We start from the raw sequence: 18,430 nt of genomic DNA, 5'->3' as shown, positions 1-18,430 counted from the left end.
ATTTGTGAGAGAATGAATGATAGTTTTTGTGTATGAAATGTTGAGAGCATGGTCTTATATATGGTGGCTGATATAGACAAAAGTGGGTGAAATATTGGTGAAAAATTTAATGAAAGTTGGTGAAAACTTAAATGTATAAAAGTTGGTGGAAATATAAATATATAAAAGTTGGTGGAAATTTAAATGATAAAACGTTTTTTTATTAAATTGTATAAAACGTTTTAATCAATAAAAAACGTTTTTTTTTTATTAAATTGTATAAAAGTTGGTGGAAATTTAAATGTTATAAATTAAATTTGGTCCATAAATTCTATTTTTTAAAGATAATCACTTAATATTTAAATAAAAAAGGTTACATTAATTTCAAACATAAAATACGATTAAAAATTTAAAACATGACTTACTTCCTAAATACTAGACTAAAACACGACTTAATACTAGACGAAAAACATAAATTAAAACTGCATCTAATACATAAAAATACTACGACTTATCTCAGTTGTGTTCTTTAGCAAACTCCTGCTTTGCATTGTTAAAAATCCGACGATCCTCCTCGGACAAGTTCTATACCGGAGTTAAGAAAAGTTTTAACACACAGTCCATTTCATTTGTCGTATTGTTCCTTTCTTTTATCGTACAGTTCCTTTCTTTTGTCCTTCCCAATTCCAAAAACCCCTCAAACTTAGTGTCCAACCCTTTGATGTCGCGCCTTATCTCCTCCACTTCAGTCCATGAACTTTGTGCTTCTTTCAGATTTCTTTTTGCTTTGTCTCGTCCCATAGGACGAGTTGAAACTTCATAAGGATCATTGTTGTTGAGGTCAATCCCTCCGATATGCACATCAGAAGATTGACTGTGGGTGGTCTCGGAAGTTTTGCTTCGTTTGGAAGCGCCCACGTAATCATCATCACTTGTTAGATTAAGCCATTTCGGTTTGCCCTTCACAACTCCCCAAAAAACCTCATTGCCAAAAGGTTTTCCAACTTTTGTTAACACATCCACCTCGTTTGCACAACTTTGGGGGTTGCAGATCGCGTTCATGTAGATGCTGTTAAACTACATTGAGGCTTTGTTGGCGGTCATCCATTTCGAGTAAAGTTGATCAGGATTGCGGTATTGCCTTTTCATCAAGTGACAAAAATTATGCCAAACTCTAGCTTTGAAGGTTGTCGAATCTTGGTCGTCGCTCGTCGCCGGATCCTCCGACATATCTAGCCATGCTTGCACTAGTGCCATCTCTTCATCATCCGTCCACCCTTTGCACGAAGCCTTGTTTTTTCCTTTATTTTTTCTTGTTGGTTCGACTTCAGACTCTTCAAATGACTCTTGAACGGGCTCTTCAACGGGTCCTTCATCGAAAGAATCGGTTGACTCATCGAGTAGGCGACATGGTTGGCATTGAAAATTACTTTGGGGTTGAGGTTGCGAAAAGAATTGAGTTTCTTTAACCGTATCAAATGGATCAAGATCCAAATTTGGACGGGGTATTGGTTGTGGTAAAAATGCATAGGTTGAGAGGAGTACAGATTAAATGAAAATATTTATGGAGCCATAGAGGGAAAGTATAAGCTAGCGGGTGAGTGAATGAGTTTATCATATGAATGTCGATAACATGGTGGTTATGGAACGTTTAGGGAAGAAAGGTTTGGTGATTGAGTGTTTGGAGGTGGAAGGTTTAGTGATGAGAGGTTTGAAGATTTCTTTTTGTTGTTTCTTTGGGTTTTTTTGGTTGAGATGAATACATTTTTCTTTAGTGAATTGAGAGAGTATGTAAGATAGATAATGATATCTTGTGTGTGTGAAATGTAGGGAGTACGATTTGACTTTATAGTATTTGAATTATAATTGAATATTTTGAATTTTATTAATTAAAAACATTTTATTTAATTTAATTGTGAAGAAGAAGTTGGTGAATTTATATTTGAAAATTAAATATGGTCAAAGATAAGCAATCTGGTCAAACCCTCTTTCACTAATGACATCATTTCCTGCATTTCTCTATGTTTTTACCAAACTCAAGACGATGATACCTTAGCGAGCCCCCTAATGAGCGCTAGGGGGCGGTGTTTCGATGGCATTAACGACTTTGTTTGACGACTCCCCTTCATTTTGACCTTATAGAAATGCATTTTTTATGTCTTTTTTATGTCACTTGTATCTTTCGGTTGTTAGTTAGTTTTAAAGATATAAGCGACATATAAAAGACATCTAAAAAATGTGTTTCTATAAGGTCAAAACAAGGTCAAAACAGAAGGGAGTCGTCAAATAAAGTCGCTAATGTCATCGAAACACCGCCCCCTAGCGCTCGTTAGGGGGCTCGCTAAGGTATCCTCGTCTTGAGTTTGGTGAGAAAAGAAAGAAATACAGGAAATGTTTTCATTGGTGAAAGAGGGTGTGACCGGATTGCTTATCTTTGACCATATTTAATTTCCAAATATAAATTCACCAACTTCTTCTTCACAATTAAATTAAAAAAAAATGTTTTTATTTATCGGTTAGTTTTTCAATAATAGATAGCTTTTTAGCATGAACAAACCAAACAAAATAAATGACATCCGTAATTAAATAAGTAATTGTGATTGAATTTTGTCATATGATTTTTGTTCTTTGATTTTCTTAATATTTGAAATACTACTAGCCCGAGTGCGAGACCAAGCCTGATCAGTGGTCACAGTAGAACAACGAACACGCGAGGCGAGAGTTAAAGATCTGAAATTTCTTGTCTTCGACTCATTTCATTTTCCTTCATGATTGGATCAATCTGCACGAGCTGAACGCCGCCGATTAAGACCAATCACTGCCGACGACGTTCTGTAAGCGTCTCCCTTGTTGGATTTTGAACGCTACAATGATACTCTAGGGTTTGGTCGTCTGTACGAAATGTGGGATAATATTTGTTCGATTGCGTTTCTCTTAATTACTTTTATATTTTCCGTCAAGTTTTCTAAAATCTGATGTCACCAGGCCTTTTGAGACTGTTTTATTCTCTGAGTATGGTTTGTAATCCATTTGGTAACAACCAGCGTTGCGTTCTTGTTACGTGCTAGAAGTTTAACAATTCATAGAATTTCTTACGTCAAACCGAGTACCATCCAAATTCCAAATTGATATGTGGTTCGTTTCAAATAATTTAATACGTAGCAAAGGTGATGCATATGGAAAAATTTCAGGAAAAAAGGGTTAAATCCTAATAAATTTTGGATTTCAAAAAGTAGTTAGGTCAATGTCGTTATCTTTGGGATGAGAGGAACATTACTATTGCTGTATGTTATTTACCATGGACTTGATATTTACATGACATTTCTCCTGTTTATATGCCCTGGATATAAATTTGGTAATAAACCAATAATGGTTCTTTTAGGGATTCTTTATGAGTTAACAATCAAATTGGGATGGATGGATTTACAGGAAATTAGCTTGAATGGCTGGTGGTAGGGGAATTTACCACTTGCTGAGGGGCAGACTCCATTCTCATTCAGCTGTAAGCATTATTACTATTTGAAATTTTTATCATTTGGCTTTTATTAACATTTTCTGTAGTAATTCTAATGTCTCCATTGAGGGTTGGATAGACTGTATGTTAGCAATTAGAATGCTTCTACGTCCCCAATACATACATACAAACACTTTGGTAATTGTAACATCCCAATCTGAGATGAAGGCATGAAGTACATCTAAAAAAATTTCTTCTTGAGAAAAGTAACAACTTTACAAACATTAAGAAGAGTGTACTTCCAAATCCAAGGGATATACAATTTTTATCATATGTCCCCAATACATACATACATACAAAAACATATAGCATGGGCATGTGCCATGCTTACTAACAATAGCTAAACCTTCCCCTTTCCCCTTGCCACATACACCCGAAATACATGTCAACATAGTAACACTAAGGATAAGGCTTAGTGAGTACCAATGTCTCAATAAACAATTCTCGGTAATGTAAAAAATAAATAAAATACGACATGTACAAGTTACATAATGCAACTTATGCAAAACTACTAAATACAGTGCAACATATGCAAGGCTTGTTATTGTAATGCAAATAATGCTAGACTCCTCACACGATACATCACGGGATCATGCTAGAAAATCACCATGCCTGTTACTCAACTTGGTTGAATGTTTGAGCGTCCAATGAATGCCTCTTGTTGACCTCTTGAATACCTACAAAAGGATTTCATTAGTGATTCATATGTCTTTGCTTGTATTGGACCATCCACACCAGTGCAATGCCACTGTTCTTTCAATTGTGTCACCATTCTTTCAATTGTGCCACATCAGCTTTTGCAATAATCCCCATATCAGTGCAATACCAACACTCTATCTTAATTATTTACATATACTCATTGTTCAATAAAATGTTAACATTAATGTAATTATTTATAATTTATATTAAAAAGTAATTATTAGTACATATAATACCAATTTCAACCCTAAATTGTTTATCTTTAGTAATTTAGTGTACAATTACTGAATTACCATATGAAACACAACTACTTAGTACTTACCAAAAGCATTGAAACTTACAAGAAAACACTCAAAATGGGGCAAATGCAGCAGCACTTTACAGTTGAGTGATTAATGGGAGCTGCTAATCTAGATGAAGTGTACCAAGTTTTGGAGATTTTTATCTTTGCTTCATACAGACATTGTAATCAATGGTTCCTGTCATATTATCTTTTTAAAAAATTTCAGGCCCCACCAGCTTTGTCATCGCTCATATTGAGGAAAGATCAAAATGACACCGGATCTGCTGGTGTGAAGTCACTGAGGGCAATTGCTCTTCTTGGAGCAGGCGTGTCAGGGATTTTAAGTTTTACAACTATTGCCTCTGCTGATGAAGCTGAACATGGTCTTGAATCTCCAAGCTACCCCTGGCCTCACCAAGGCATTCTCAGTTCATACGACCATGCTTCGTGAGTTCCTTATAATTAACCTTACATCTACTGATTCCTTCTTTCTTTGAGAAGTTGACTTTTTGAATTTGACTATGAGCAGGATCCGACGTGGTCACCAGGTGTACACGCAAGTATGTGCATCGTGTCACTCGATGTCACTGATTTCATATCGTGACTTGGTGGGAGTTGCATACACAGAGGAGGAAACAAAAGCAATGGCTGCTGAAATTGAAGTGGAAGATGGTCCAAATGATGAAGGGGAAATGTTCACACGCCCTGGCAAACTCAGTGATCGCTTCCCTCAACCTTATGCAAACGAACAGGCTGCTAGGTTTGCTAATGGTGGAGCCTACCCTCCAGATCTCAGCCTTATTACCAAAGTACCCTCTTCCTTCCACTGATTTTGTTTGTGTGTTCTTCTTTCATGTTTCAGCTTTTAAGGGCAAAAGGGTTATTTTATATTACTCACAAACGGGCTGTTAAATTTGATGATACATGCATCAATATTCAATATGAAAACCTTGTTATAAGGACCAAATTTGAAAAATGTTACAGTTTTGGACCGAAACAGTAAAAATCAGAAAGCAAAGGGGTCATATGTGTAATTAACTCTTTTTAAAAAATTTCAGGCTCGCCATAACGGACAGAACTATGTGTTTGCGCTTCTGACTGGTTACCGTGATCCTCCAGCTGGTGTTACTGTGAGTTGTGAATCTTTCTCTCTCTCTCTCTCTCTCTCTCTCTCTCTCTCTCTTTTTTTTTGTTTTTTTGTTTTTTTTTTTTAAATTGTGATTGTTGAAAATTTTACAATTTTATACCTCCAGATTCGTGAAGGTTTGCATTATAATCCTTACTTCCCTGGTGGAGCTATTGCTATGCCTAAAATGCTTAATGATGGTGCTGTTGAATATGAAGATGGCACTCCTGCAACAGAGGCCCAGGTTTGAAAATGGACTGAACCTGCTCTTTTCACCAAACCACAGGGACCATTTCTGTAATTTACACTATTTCCTATATTTTTGTAGATGGGAAAAGATGTTGTCTCGTTTTTGAGTTGGGCTGCAGAACCAGAAATGGAAGAAAGGAAACTGGTAAAAAACTACAAATCCTTCAAAACCAACAAATTATTTTTATTATTATTATCTTATTAAAATGTGTGGTTTTGGTGATGCAGATGGGATTCAAGTGGATATTTGTACTGTCTTTGGCTTTGCTTCAAGCAGCTTATTACAGGCGTTTGAGGTGGTCTGTTTTGAAGTCCCGCAAGCTTGTTCTTGATGTCGTCAACTAGAAGCCAATCTGATCTGCTCTCTGGTTGGACCACAGATGTTTAAAATAAAAAAAAAACAGATCTGAAATGATAAATAATTATTTCCGTAAAAGATTTAAATCCATATTTTTGTGCTAAATTTGGTACAGAAGATGTGTATTTCGGTTTTTACTGGTTTTCCATTTTGGAATTTTGAAGCCAGTAATAAGGGAACTGTGTTGATGTATTTTGTGAATTGTTTTTAGTTTTCTTTTCATATATATATATATATATATATATATATATATATATAGGGATGTTATTCGGGTCGGAACCGACCCGAACCCGAATAAACCGAAAACCGAACCAAATAAGCAATACGGGTTTGGTTCGGTTCGGGTATTATTCGATTCGGTTCGGTTCCGGCCCGAATAACCCAAAAAACATGTACAAGATGATTAAGGAGCCGAATAACCCAAATAACATTTACAATGTGATTATAAATAGTGTATTTTGTATGACTTTTTTAGCTTATGATAAACACAAATAACACGGATTAACTATTCTTGATATATGAAATTTAAAATCCAACCACCACATTCTTAAGATATAATTATTAAGCAACATATTAAACACTAATATCTAAAATACCCAAAAATCTATCTATAAGTATATAAGTTAAACATTAAACATTACTTGGGTATTTTGGGTAACGATCAATAGAACACAAGACCGAATAAGCAATCGTGCAAGTGGAAAAAAAATATGACTTTTCTTCTTTTGGACCAAATAAGCCCTTATTCGGGTAATCCGGACCGAATAACCCGAAAACCGAATAAGCCTTATATAGATACCCGAAACCGAATCGAATTGCTTATTCGGGTCTAATTCGGTTTGGTTCGGTTCGGATTTTCGGGCCAAATTTTCATCCCTATATATATATATATATATATATATATATATATATATATATATATATATATATATATAATTTGTTAAAAGTTAAGCCGAAACGAGTAAATTCATACTATATTGGCAAATAAGATAAAGTACGTTGCTATTCTGATAAATTTGCTTTATAGATAAACACAAAAGAATATTGAATGAGTGCTCATACTGGCTCTTGGAACAAGCTAACGTAATGCTGATACAAGTGGAGTTCAGAAGCCGAAAGGATTGCCTGATGAATGAATGGTGGAGTTCTAACAGTGGGGGTATAATACTTAATAAGTCTGGAACTATTCTATAAACAGAGATCATATTCTGTATGAAAAGAAAGGGAGACGACTACCATGAAGCTGGAGAATATCACCAACAAACTAGGATTAGGCAATGTAATTAGTTTTTACCCATACAACAACATATTTGCATATTCCCTTAAAATAGCAAGATTTAATCAAAATGCTATAAAATGACTTTGTGGTTTCACTCATAACAGCAAATACTTACATTTCTTTATACAAAATAGCAATGTATTTACAATTCATTACTCGTATTAGTGATGCACTCACATTTTTTCACTTCTAATAACATCATACTGTAACAAAAAAAAGTACATTGTTCATATAAAAATGTACAAGTACGTTGCTATTATGGTTATAAAATTAAGTATATTGCCATAACTGGTAAAGAATTCGTAATACATTGATACTTTGGGTAAAATGATATAAGTTGGTTGCAATTATGGGTATTAGATATCGTACATTATTGCCTATATTGATAGTGAGTGAGTAATTTAGTCTATTCAAAGACTAATACTCTTAATTGTATGAGAAATTTTTGAACTCAATCAGAAAACTGAAGAAGTTGGATAGAAAAACCACATTATTAGGATAGATACAATTATACAAACCCTTTGATCCACCATAGAAGTTCTTATTTGTTTCTTGAGAATTACATTTTTTACTATAAAAAAAATTGTGTAAAAATATCAATTTTGTAATAACATCATATTGTGAAAGTGTTATACCGAGTAAGCAACATAATATTTTGATATTTGAAAATTGGTACACTTATGTTCATATAGGTTGGTTTGTTTCAATCCCTTTTTGAAAACTATAATACCAAATACACAAAAAGAAAGAATTTATCATTAGATAGTTTTTGACATTTTGTGTGCCTTCACGGCATATATCGGCAAAGAAAACCCTTTCTTTCTCATGAATTTCCCATGAATTTTCAGTTGACTAACTCAATTGATATTTGTTCAAAGATTTCAAATTTTAATAGCATAAAAACATTAAAAGAGTAAAATGATTATTTTTCTAATGTTTGGTTAATAAATGATATGATATCTTGTCTAATAAATGAAAATAATTTTGCCACTTGACATCCTCTTGTGTATTACGCAACATATTATTTTGTGGTAAAGTTAAATTAAATTATATCTATGTGTCATTTTGTGGTTTTTTTCTATTTTATTAAATTTCATATATTACTTACATGTACTAAGCATAATAAATGTATATCCAATTCATTAATGTACCTTTCCTTATAATTTCTAAATTTCTAAATTGAATCCAATTATTTTAGTTGTTTATTTATTTAAATTATTAGTTTGATCCATATATGATCCTAATTTTTATGGATTGATCCATATATAATCATTATTCACTCCTCATTTCTTATTCCCTCATCAGCCTCCACCTGAGAAAACGACCTTCTAGCTAACCCTAAGTGAGGAGAGTGCATATTGAGCTTATTTTTGTGTTTTGGTGGTATTCTTGAAGAAGAAGAAGGTGGTGGAAAGACTTTGGAGCTTGGAAGCAACTTATATTTGAGATTTTCTCCTTGCTACCAACCTCTAGGATGTAAAAAGGTCCTAGCTTGATCATCTTATCTGATAGATCTAGCCATTTCTTCATTTAGGGATTTTTTGGTCCCAACTATGATGATTCTTGAGCATGACATGCTCTTAGTTGAATGAGTCATCCTTTCATACCCTATGAGGGGTTTTGAGTCATAAAAATATAGTCTTGATTCTTAATTTTTCCCCATGCAAGCTCTAGAAGGTCTTTAGGTGTTAAGAAGTTGGGATTTGTGTATTAAGCACTTAATGGGAATGCAAAGTCATAAAGTTGGAAACTTAATGACTCTTAGTGGTATTTTGGCTTTGGATCTGAAATTTGGACGTGAGAGCTTAACGCATTAAGCTCTTAAATATGGAAAATGAGACCTCGGTGAGTATGTCATGCGTACACCACGTGTACGAGGTCAACAACCCGATCTCGATCAAGGCTCCAGTATGCCCCGCGTACATCCGAAGTACGCCCCGCATACGAGGCCTGAGTTGACTCAGCAGGGTTAGGTCGCTAACTTTGACCTTTGACTAAAATGTTGACCAAGTTTGACCTAGGGGTATATTGGTTATTTAAACTATAATTAAGATTAGGTTCTTGGTTTTGGTTAGGTGATCATGAAGCCGATTTTCAGAGCATAGTTTTATTCAGTTTGCATTTCGACTGAGATGTGAGTTTTCCTCACTGTACCCGTGGGTCGAGGGCACCAATTCCGGCCCACTAGGTTATTTATGCTGGTCAGGATAGTGTTATGATAGTTTGTAGCTGTTTAGTAGATCTGTATGATTATCTGTATTTGTTGGCTCTGTCTTTATGTTTATTTGTTGCATATGTCGACATGTTGGGTTGGGTTGAGGTGGTCCTGTTTTGTGTTGTAGGCCAAGACACCCAGGGACGACCGGATAGGTTGTAGGCTCTGCGAGGGGGTCCAGTCATGCCGAAGGCTCGTAGAGCGGTCCATATAGGTTATAGGTCCTACGAGGTAGTCCAATAAGGCTAACTGCCCATATTGTATGCTTGTTTTTTATGAGGTGTGCTGGTACTTTGAGGAAACTCACTAAACTTTGGCTTACAGTTTTTAGTTTATCGTTTCAGGTGCTTCAGAAGATTGTGGGAAGACAAATGCGTGATGGTATACAACTTCCTGTTTTATGTCACCGGGTCTTAAGAAAACTCTGATTTGAAATAATGCTTTTGAAATAATGACTCTTTTTGTAACCAATATTGATTCATGGTTGGTTTTGAAAATTTTAAATTTATTGTGATTTTTGGAGTGTTACATGAGGTGGCAACCACCACCTCACGACGGTGAGGTGTTGTTTTCCTTGAATAATCCGGCTATACAATGTACATACAAAGCAATATCCAAATGAACACACACACACACCCAACCACTCTTGTGGTGGCAGACGGTGGTTGGAGGTGACAACCACCAACTCACGGTGGTGGTGGTGGATTTTCTCATGGAATCCGGCCAAGTAACCACACACACGACACACACTAACATCAGAACACACATACACGTCTTCTGTTCGTAAAATGAACGTAGCCACCCACCTGGTGGCGTACGATGACGACAGTGATACGGAATGGCGGTGTGACGACCCAACCACGAACTATAACAGCCCCTGAAGTTGTCGGTCTTCCGATCTCCACGACTGAATCACGATGGAAATAGCGACTCTTCATCTTCGTCGGTGTTGGATAGCGACAGCGGCTTCTCGGTGGTTTTCGGCTCCAACAGCGATGGCAGTGGCTTGAGATGGCGGCAACCACAACGTCACAACTTCTCCGATCTACAACCGATGTAGCTTCATTCTGGTTTCCCATCGGTCTTCGTTGTTGTCGGTGACAAGAACTGCCGATTGCGTTCGATGGTGCTAGGTGGTCGGAACCGATAGCGGCGGCTGGAGGGAGTTAGGGGGGGGGGGTATAAGGTGGCGGATGAGTGAAGCTTTAGGGTTAGGGTTACGGGGTGACGGGTTATATACCCGGTTATAGGAAACTTCCTTCTATAATGACGCAAATGGTCCCTCCTTCTCATTTTTCTTTCAACTTAAGCCCGTAATTTACCCTTTTAGCCCGGCTCTAAAAATCCTTTCATAACAAGCCCAATATTTTACCAAACCGCCCCTCATCTACAAATTATTTTCAAGTGAAGTCCATATATTACCATTAAGCCCCTTAGCCTCCAAAATCTCTTCAAATTTAGGTCCAATATTTACCAAACACTCCCTGACCTCTGAAAATCTTTACAAAACCAGTCCGGATTTACACTTTTAAATCCACAATTCCAAAATTATGATGTTTAACTCCCCGAAGCCAACACCTTGCTAAATTATTATTGATTTTAGCTACAGTAATATAAAATAAAATATAATTTACTTCTCGGGGCTTTAGAATTTATTATTTATTTACTTATTTTATTTTAATTTCAAGCGGGGTGTTACAGTTGATTCGCCAACTTTGACCTTTGACCTTTGACTAGAGTGTTGACCAAGTTTGACCCAGGGGTATATTGGTTATTTGAACTGTAAGTAAGATTAGGTTCTTGGTTTTGGTTAGGTGATCATTGAGCCGATTTTCAGAGCATAGTTTTATTCGGTTTGCATTTCGACTGAGATGTGAGTTTTCCTCACTGTACCCGTGGGTCGAAGGCACCAATGCCGGCCCACTAGGTTATTTATGCTGGTCAGAATAGTGTTATGATAGTTTGTAGCTATTTAGTATATCTGTATGATTATCTGTATTTGTTGGCTCTGTCTTTATGTTTATTTGTTGCATATGTCGACATGTTGTGTTGGGTTGAGGCGGTCCTACTTTGTGTTGTAAGCCAAGGCACCTAGGGACGACCGGATAGGCTGTAGGCCCTACGAGGCAGTCCAATCATACCGAAGGCTCGTAGAGCGGTCCATATAGGTTGTAGGTCCTACGAGGTAGTCCAATCAGGCTGACTCCCCATATTGTATGCTTGTTTGTTATGAGGTGTGCTGGTAGTTTGAGGGAACTCACTAAACTTTGACTTATAGTTTTTAGTTTATCGTTTCAGGTGCTTCAGAGGATCGTGGGAAGACAAATGCGTGATCGTACACAACTTCCTGTTTTATGTCACTGGGTCTTAGGAAAACTCTAATTTGAAATAATGCTTTGAAACAATGACTCTTTTTGTAAACAATAATGATTTATGGTTGGTTTTGAAAATTTTAAATTTATTGTGATTTTTGGAATGTTACATGAGCAACATACAATAACACCTTTAATTTTCCATGTCATCATTTTTCTCAATTTATTTAATTTTTATTTTTTCATTTAATTTTTCTATTCACATTAGATTATTTAAAAAAAATGAAAAACACAATTTAATTAAATCATAAATTAACCATAACATTTAAAAACTAAAAATAACATTACACACAAAGAAAAACATTGAACGTAAAAAAACATAGTCCTAAAAACACAAAAACGATACACTAGTCATCCAAATATTTCTTTTCGATCATATCCTTCATCTCTCGGAGCACTTGCACTTGTCATGGTCTCATATTTTCATCACTAGTTTGTAGAATTGCTAAATCATTCACTGTTTGATTTTACTCCGCTTGCTTACGAATAAACTCCAGGTACTCACGTTGTACACTAGCATTTGTTGTGCGATTAGATTATGTTGGTCGAACTTTGCTTTCGTTTCCGCCAACTCTTGTGCCCTTCTCTCGGCTTTGTCCATGTGACGTTGAGTGTGCTCCGCTTTTTCGTGCCCGATCGGTCGTTGGGGGGGATCTCTTCGATGTCGTCGGGGATGTCATCCATGTCGGCGTTGAGGTCGATGTTGGTTCATACGTCAGAAGCATCAAACATATTAGAATTGTGAGACCTCTTTGATCGTGCCTCCGATGATGTTTGTGCCATAATCCATTTTGGGTCTTTTCAGACAATCTCCCATATTTTTTTCAAACTCGAAAGCGTGCCCCATTTCGACTTGATATTATTCCATTGCAACTTTGTACACATCAAAATCATTCGCACCATTTTGTTTTTGCAATTCTAGCCTCATGAAAATCCTAGAAAACTTGGTGCATCGGCGACTGATCAGAGTCCACTTGCTACTAAGCATATCGATATTGCGATGTGACTGTTTCTTCAAAATCACATGGAATTTTCCGAGCACGACTTCCCAAAACCCAAATATTCGTATATCATTTCCTACGTTTGGATTCTTTGAAGTCCCACATCACACCACCGCCAACACATACTCCTCCTCCGATGTCCACCGTAGTGGAGGTTCTTCTTCACCTTATGTGACTACCTTCCCTTTCCTTTTCCCTTTCTCTTGCCCTTTCCGACTGCCTCCCGCTTGTGTTTCGGGAACAATTTCCCGCGTTGGTTGTTTGGACGGTGGTTGTTTGTGGCATGGGAGTGAAAGTACTGGAAATGTTTTGTTGAAGATTTGAGTTTTGTTGTATGTAAGGGGATATAGGAAATTGCATTGGGTTGGTATTAGAAAGTTTCATTGAAATGGTATTTGTGATGAATTTGTGTTGAGTAGGTTTAGATAGCTCCTGTATTGTGCGAACCCCATCAAAGGGATGTGTATGTGTTTGGATGCGAGGTGTTCAGGTTTTGCTCCATATTTGGTTGAATGAAAAAAATGGGTAATTTTTATGTATATATTTAGTTGAATAAAATGAGAGAAAGAGTGAAAAAATTAGATATATATGTGTATTTATATAGAAAAAATAAACATGTAATTTTTTTTTATTGTTTTTTGACCGTTTCAAACAGTTATATATAAATGTTACATTCGAAAAAAGAGGTGTTGCCTCTCGTTATCATTGCAACCTGAGACCACATAACGCCCCTTAGAGCATATGGTATGAGCAACTTGAAGTGGTGTTATAACAAGAAGCAACAAAATGAGAGGGTGGTGTTCATGATGTTATAACACTATGTTAAGATGAGAGAAATAGAGAGAGATAATTTGGCAGCCAATAGGTGATAACGTTTCTTCTTGTCATGGAGGCCAAGAAACACCACAACAAGATGCAACAAGAATAGGGGGCGGTGTTTTTGATGTTATAATGGCGTTATGGGCTGCCAACTCAGCCACAACAAGAAGCAACACGATCCACACCGTATGCTCTTAACGGCACAGCCGGGGCGATGTACCTTGGTTAAAATGCGCCTTCCACATCACCCATAACGCCTGAAGCCATTGCCCGTACGGTCTAATTTCTACTTAACCCTGTTTAGTATAACCAAAGAAAATAGAGTAAGGAACTAAAGATCAAGACAAGGCCCAATATCGATTCTAAATTTCATTTCGGTCCAATATTTGAAATACTACGAGCCCAACCAAGCCTGGTCACGGTAGAACGAGCACGCAGGCGAGAGTGAAAGATCTGAAATTTCTTGTCTTCGATTCATTTCAATCTCCTTCATCATTGGATCAATCTGCACGAGCTAAACGCCGCCGATTAAGACCAATCTCTGCCGACGACGTCCTGTAAGTGTCTCCTTTGTTGGATTTTGAATGCTTCAAAGATGCTCTAGGGTTTGGTCGTCTGTGCTAAATGTGGGATAATATTTGTTCGATTGCCTTTCTCTTTGATTGATTCTCTTAATTACTTTTATATATTCGGTCAATTTTTCTAAAATCTGGTGTTCACCTGGTTTTTTGAGATTGTTTTATTCTCTGAGCATGATTTGTAATCCATTTAGTAACAACTAGTGATCTTGTTACACGCTAAATGTTTAACAATATATATATATATTTTCTTATGTCAAACCGAGTACCATCCAAATTCCAAATTGATGTGGTTTGTTTCAAAATTTTAATATGTAGCAAAGCTGATGTAAATCAGTAAATGGAAGTTTTTCTGGAAAAAATGGTTAAATCCTAATCAGTTTTGGATTTCAAAAATTAGTTGCCTTTGAGATCGAGGTTACATCAATGTCGGTATCTCTGGGATGAGAGGAACATTACTATTGCTGTATGTTATTTACCATGGACTTGATATTTACATGACATTTCTCCTGTTTATATGCCCTGTATATAAATTTGGTAATAAACCAATAATGGTTTTTTAGGGATTCTTTATATGTTAACAATCAAATTGGGATGGATGGATTTACAGGAAATTAGCTTGAATGGCTGGTGGTAGGGGAATTTACCACTTGCTGAGGGGCAGACTCCATTCTCATTCAGCTGTAAGCATTATTACTATTTGAAATTTTTATCATTTGGCTTTTATTAACATTTTCTGTAGTAATTCTAATGTCTCCATTGAGGGTTGGATAGACTGTATGTTAGCAATTAGAATGCTTCTACGTCCCCAATACATACATACAAACACTTTGGTAATTGTAACATCCCAATCTGAGATGAAGGCATGAAGTACATCTAAAAAAATTTCTTCTTGAGAAAAGTAACAACTTTACAAACATTAAGAAGAGTGTACTTCCAAATCCAAGGGATATACAATTTTTATCATATGTCCCCAATACATACATACATACAAAAACATATAGCATGGGCATGTGCCATGCTTACTAACAATAGCTAAACCTTCCCCTTTCCCCTTGCCACATACACCCGAAATACATGTCAACATAGTAACACTAAGGATAAGGCTTAGTGAGTACCAATGTCTCAATAAACAATTCTCGGTAATGTAAAAAATAAATAAAATACGACATGTACAAGTTACATAATGCAACTTATGCAAAACTACTAAATACAGTGCAACATATGCAAGGCTTGTTATTGTAATGCAAATAATGCTAGACTCCTCACACGATACATCACGGGATCATGCTAGAAAATCACCATGCCTGTTACTCAACTTGGTTGAATGTTTGAGCGTCCAATGAATGCCTCTTGTTGACCTCTTGAATACCTACAAAAGGATTTCATTAGTGATTCATATGTCTTTGCTTGTATTGGACCATCCACACCAGTGCAATGCCACTGTTCTTTCAATTGTGTCACCATTCTTTCAATTGTGCCACATCAGCTTTTGCAATAATCCCCATATCAGTGCAATACCAACACTCTATCTTAATTATTTACATATACTCATTGTTCAATAAAATGTTAACATTAATGTAATTATTTATAATTTATATTAAAAAGTAATTATTAGTACATATAATACCAATTTCAACCCTAAATTGTTTATCTTTAGTAATTTAGTGTACAATTACTGAATTACCATATGAAACACAACTACTTAGTACTTACCAAAAGCATTGAAACTTACAAGAAAACACTCAAAATGGGGCAAATGCAGCAGCACTTTACAGTTGAGTGATTAATGGGAGCTGCTAATCTAGATGAAGTGTACCAAGTTTTGGAGATTTTTATCTTTGCTTCATACAGACATTGTAATCAATGGTTCCTGTCATATTATCTTTTTAAAAAATTTCAGGCCCCACCAGCTTTGTCATCGCTCATATTGAGGAAAGATCAAAATGACACCGGATCTGCTGGTGTGAAGTCACTGAGGGCAATTGCTCTTCTTGGAGCAGGCGTGTCAGGGATTTTAAGTTTTACAACTATTGCCTCTGCTGATGAAGCTGAACATGGTCTTGAATCTCCAAGCTACCCCTGGCCTCACCAAGGCATTCTCAGTTCATACGACCATGCTTCGTGAGTTCCTTATAATTAACCTTACATCTACTGATTCCTTCTTTCTTTGAGAAGTTGACTTTTTGAATTTGACTATGAGCAGGATCCGACGTGGTCACCAGGTGTACACGCAAGTATGTGCATCGTGTCACTCGATGTCACTGATTTCATATCGTGACTTGGTGGGAGTTGCATACACAGAGGAGGAAACAAAAGCAATGGCTGCTGAAATTGAAGTGGAAGATGGTCCAAATGATGAAGGGGAAATGTTCACACGCCCTGGCAAACTCAGTGATCGCTTCCCTCAACCTTATGCAAACGAACAGGCTGCTAGGTTTGCTAATGGTGGAGCCTACCCTCCAGATCTCAGCCTTATTACCAAAGTACCCTCTTCCTTCCACTGATTTTGTTTGTGTGTTCTTCTTTCATGTTTCAGCTTTTAAGGGCAAAAGGGTTATTTTATATTACTCACAAACGGGCTGTTAAATTTGATGATACATGCATCAATATTCAATATGAAAACCTTGTTATAAGGACCAAATTTGAAAAATGTTACAGTTTTGGACCGAAACAGTAAAAATCAGAAAGCAAAGGGGTCATATGTGTAATTAACTCTTTTTAAAAAATTTCAGGCTCGCCATAACGGACAGAACTATGTGTTTGCGCTTCTGACTGGTTACCGTGATCCTCCAGCTGGTGTTACTGTGAGTTGTGAATCTTTCTCTCTCTCTCTCTCTCTCTCTCTCTCTCTCTCTTTTTTTTTGTTTTTTTGTTTTTTTTTTTTAAATTGTGATTGTTGAAAATTTTACAATTTTATACCTCCAGATTCGTGAAGGTTTGCATTATAATCCTTACTTCCCTGGTGGAGCTATTGCTATGCCTAAAATGCTTAATGATGGTGCTGTTGAATATGAAGATGGCACTCCTGCAACAGAGGCCCAGGTTTGAAAATGGACTGAACCTGCTCTTTTCACCAAACCACAGGGACCATTTCTGTAATTTACACTATTTCCTATATTTTTGTAGATGGGAAAAGATGTTGTCTCGTTTTTGAGTTGGGCTGCAGAACCAGAAATGGAAGAAAGGAAACTGGTAAAAAACTACAAATCCTTCAAAACCAACAAATTATTTTTATTATTATTATCTTATTAAAATGTGTGGTTTTGGTGATGCAGATGGGATTCAAGTGGATATTTGTACTGTCTTTGGCTTTGCTTCAAGCAGCTTATTACAGGCGTTTGAGGTGGTCTGTTTTGAAGTCCCGCAAGCTTGTTCTTGATGTCGTCAACTAGAAGCTTCTCTCCTCTGGTTGGATCACAAATCTTTTTTTTATTTTTTTTTATTTTTTTTAAAGGCTTTCAAATGATAAATAATTATTTCTGTAAAAGATTTAAATGCTTAATTTTTGTGCTAAATTTGGTACACAAGATGTATTTCGGTTTTCACTGGTCTTCCATTTCGGAATTTTGAAGCAAGTAATAAGGGAATTGTGTTCATGTATTTTGCTAATTGTTTTATCTTCTTTTCCAATTTAATCATAGTAAGTTCATCAATTTAATGATAGGCTAAAAAGATTAAGCTGATAGGCTAAAAATAGAAAATGAAAACAAAGAGATGAATTGTTTTTATAAAAGGTAAACAACATTGTTAGGCATCCCATCAATTCTTATACATATCTATAAAGTCATGAGTTCTAACATATGAAATGTTAGGCATCCTATCAATTAATGTACATACTTAATATGTTAATGATGTAGGTGATGTAATATCATCAAATATTTTAGATAATTGAGATTTACATGACTTTCAAAGTAATTAAAGTTTGCACAAATATAAGCTAGAAGGTACGGTGTAT

General features: G+C 36.1%; 2 protein-coding genes across 2 annotated transcripts; both read left to right on the top strand.

Annotated features, from left to right (window-relative positions):
- The first annotated feature begins 2,655 nt into the window (after window positions 1-2,655).
- On the top strand, window positions 2,656-6,400 carry LOC111889259 (cytochrome c1-2, heme protein, mitochondrial). The gene is made up of 8 exons (XM_023885404.3): window positions 2,656-2,813; window positions 3,409-3,481; window positions 4,702-4,922; window positions 5,005-5,284; window positions 5,534-5,605; window positions 5,729-5,845; window positions 5,930-5,995; window positions 6,079-6,400. The coding sequence occupies exons 2-8, from the start codon at window positions 3,422-3,424 to the stop codon at window positions 6,193-6,195; spliced, it is 933 nt and encodes a 310-aa protein (XP_023741172.1). The 5' UTR covers window positions 2,656-2,813; window positions 3,409-3,421; the 3' UTR covers window positions 6,196-6,400.
- A 7,901-nt stretch (window positions 6,401-14,301) lies between these two features.
- LOC111889246 (cytochrome c1-2, heme protein, mitochondrial) lies at window positions 14,302-18,075 on the top strand. The gene is made up of 8 exons (XM_023885386.3): window positions 14,302-14,451; window positions 15,083-15,155; window positions 16,376-16,596; window positions 16,679-16,958; window positions 17,208-17,279; window positions 17,401-17,517; window positions 17,602-17,667; window positions 17,751-18,075. The coding sequence occupies exons 2-8, from the start codon at window positions 15,096-15,098 to the stop codon at window positions 17,865-17,867; spliced, it is 933 nt and encodes a 310-aa protein (XP_023741154.1). The 5' UTR covers window positions 14,302-14,451; window positions 15,083-15,095; the 3' UTR covers window positions 17,868-18,075.
- The last annotated feature ends 355 nt before the right edge of the window (window positions 18,076-18,430 follow it).

Source organism: Lactuca sativa, chromosome 2 (genome assembly GCF_002870075.4).
Source record: "Lactuca sativa cultivar Salinas chromosome 2, Lsat_Salinas_v11, whole genome shotgun sequence".
Lineage (NCBI taxonomy): Eukaryota > Viridiplantae > Streptophyta > Magnoliopsida > Asterales > Asteraceae > Lactuca > Lactuca sativa.
This window is presented reverse-complemented; position numbering and strand designations above follow the sequence as displayed.

Coding starts and splice junctions, on each gene's coding strand:
- LOC111889259 (XM_023885404.3), top strand. CDS start 3,422: ATGGCTGGTGGTAGGGGAATTTACCACTTGCTGAGGGGCAGACTCCAT. Junction 4,923..5,004: donor AGTTCATACGACCATGCTTC/GTGAGTTCCTTA, acceptor GACTATGAGCAG/GATCCGACGTGGTCACCAGG. Junction 5,996..6,078: donor AAATGGAAGAAAGGAAACTG/GTAAAAAACTAC, acceptor TTGGTGATGCAG/ATGGGATTCAAGTGGATATT.
- LOC111889246 (XM_023885386.3), top strand. CDS start 15,096: ATGGCTGGTGGTAGGGGAATTTACCACTTGCTGAGGGGCAGACTCCAT. Junction 16,597..16,678: donor AGTTCATACGACCATGCTTC/GTGAGTTCCTTA, acceptor GACTATGAGCAG/GATCCGACGTGGTCACCAGG. Junction 17,280..17,400: donor ATCCTCCAGCTGGTGTTACT/GTGAGTTGTGAA, acceptor TTATACCTCCAG/ATTCGTGAAGGTTTGCATTA.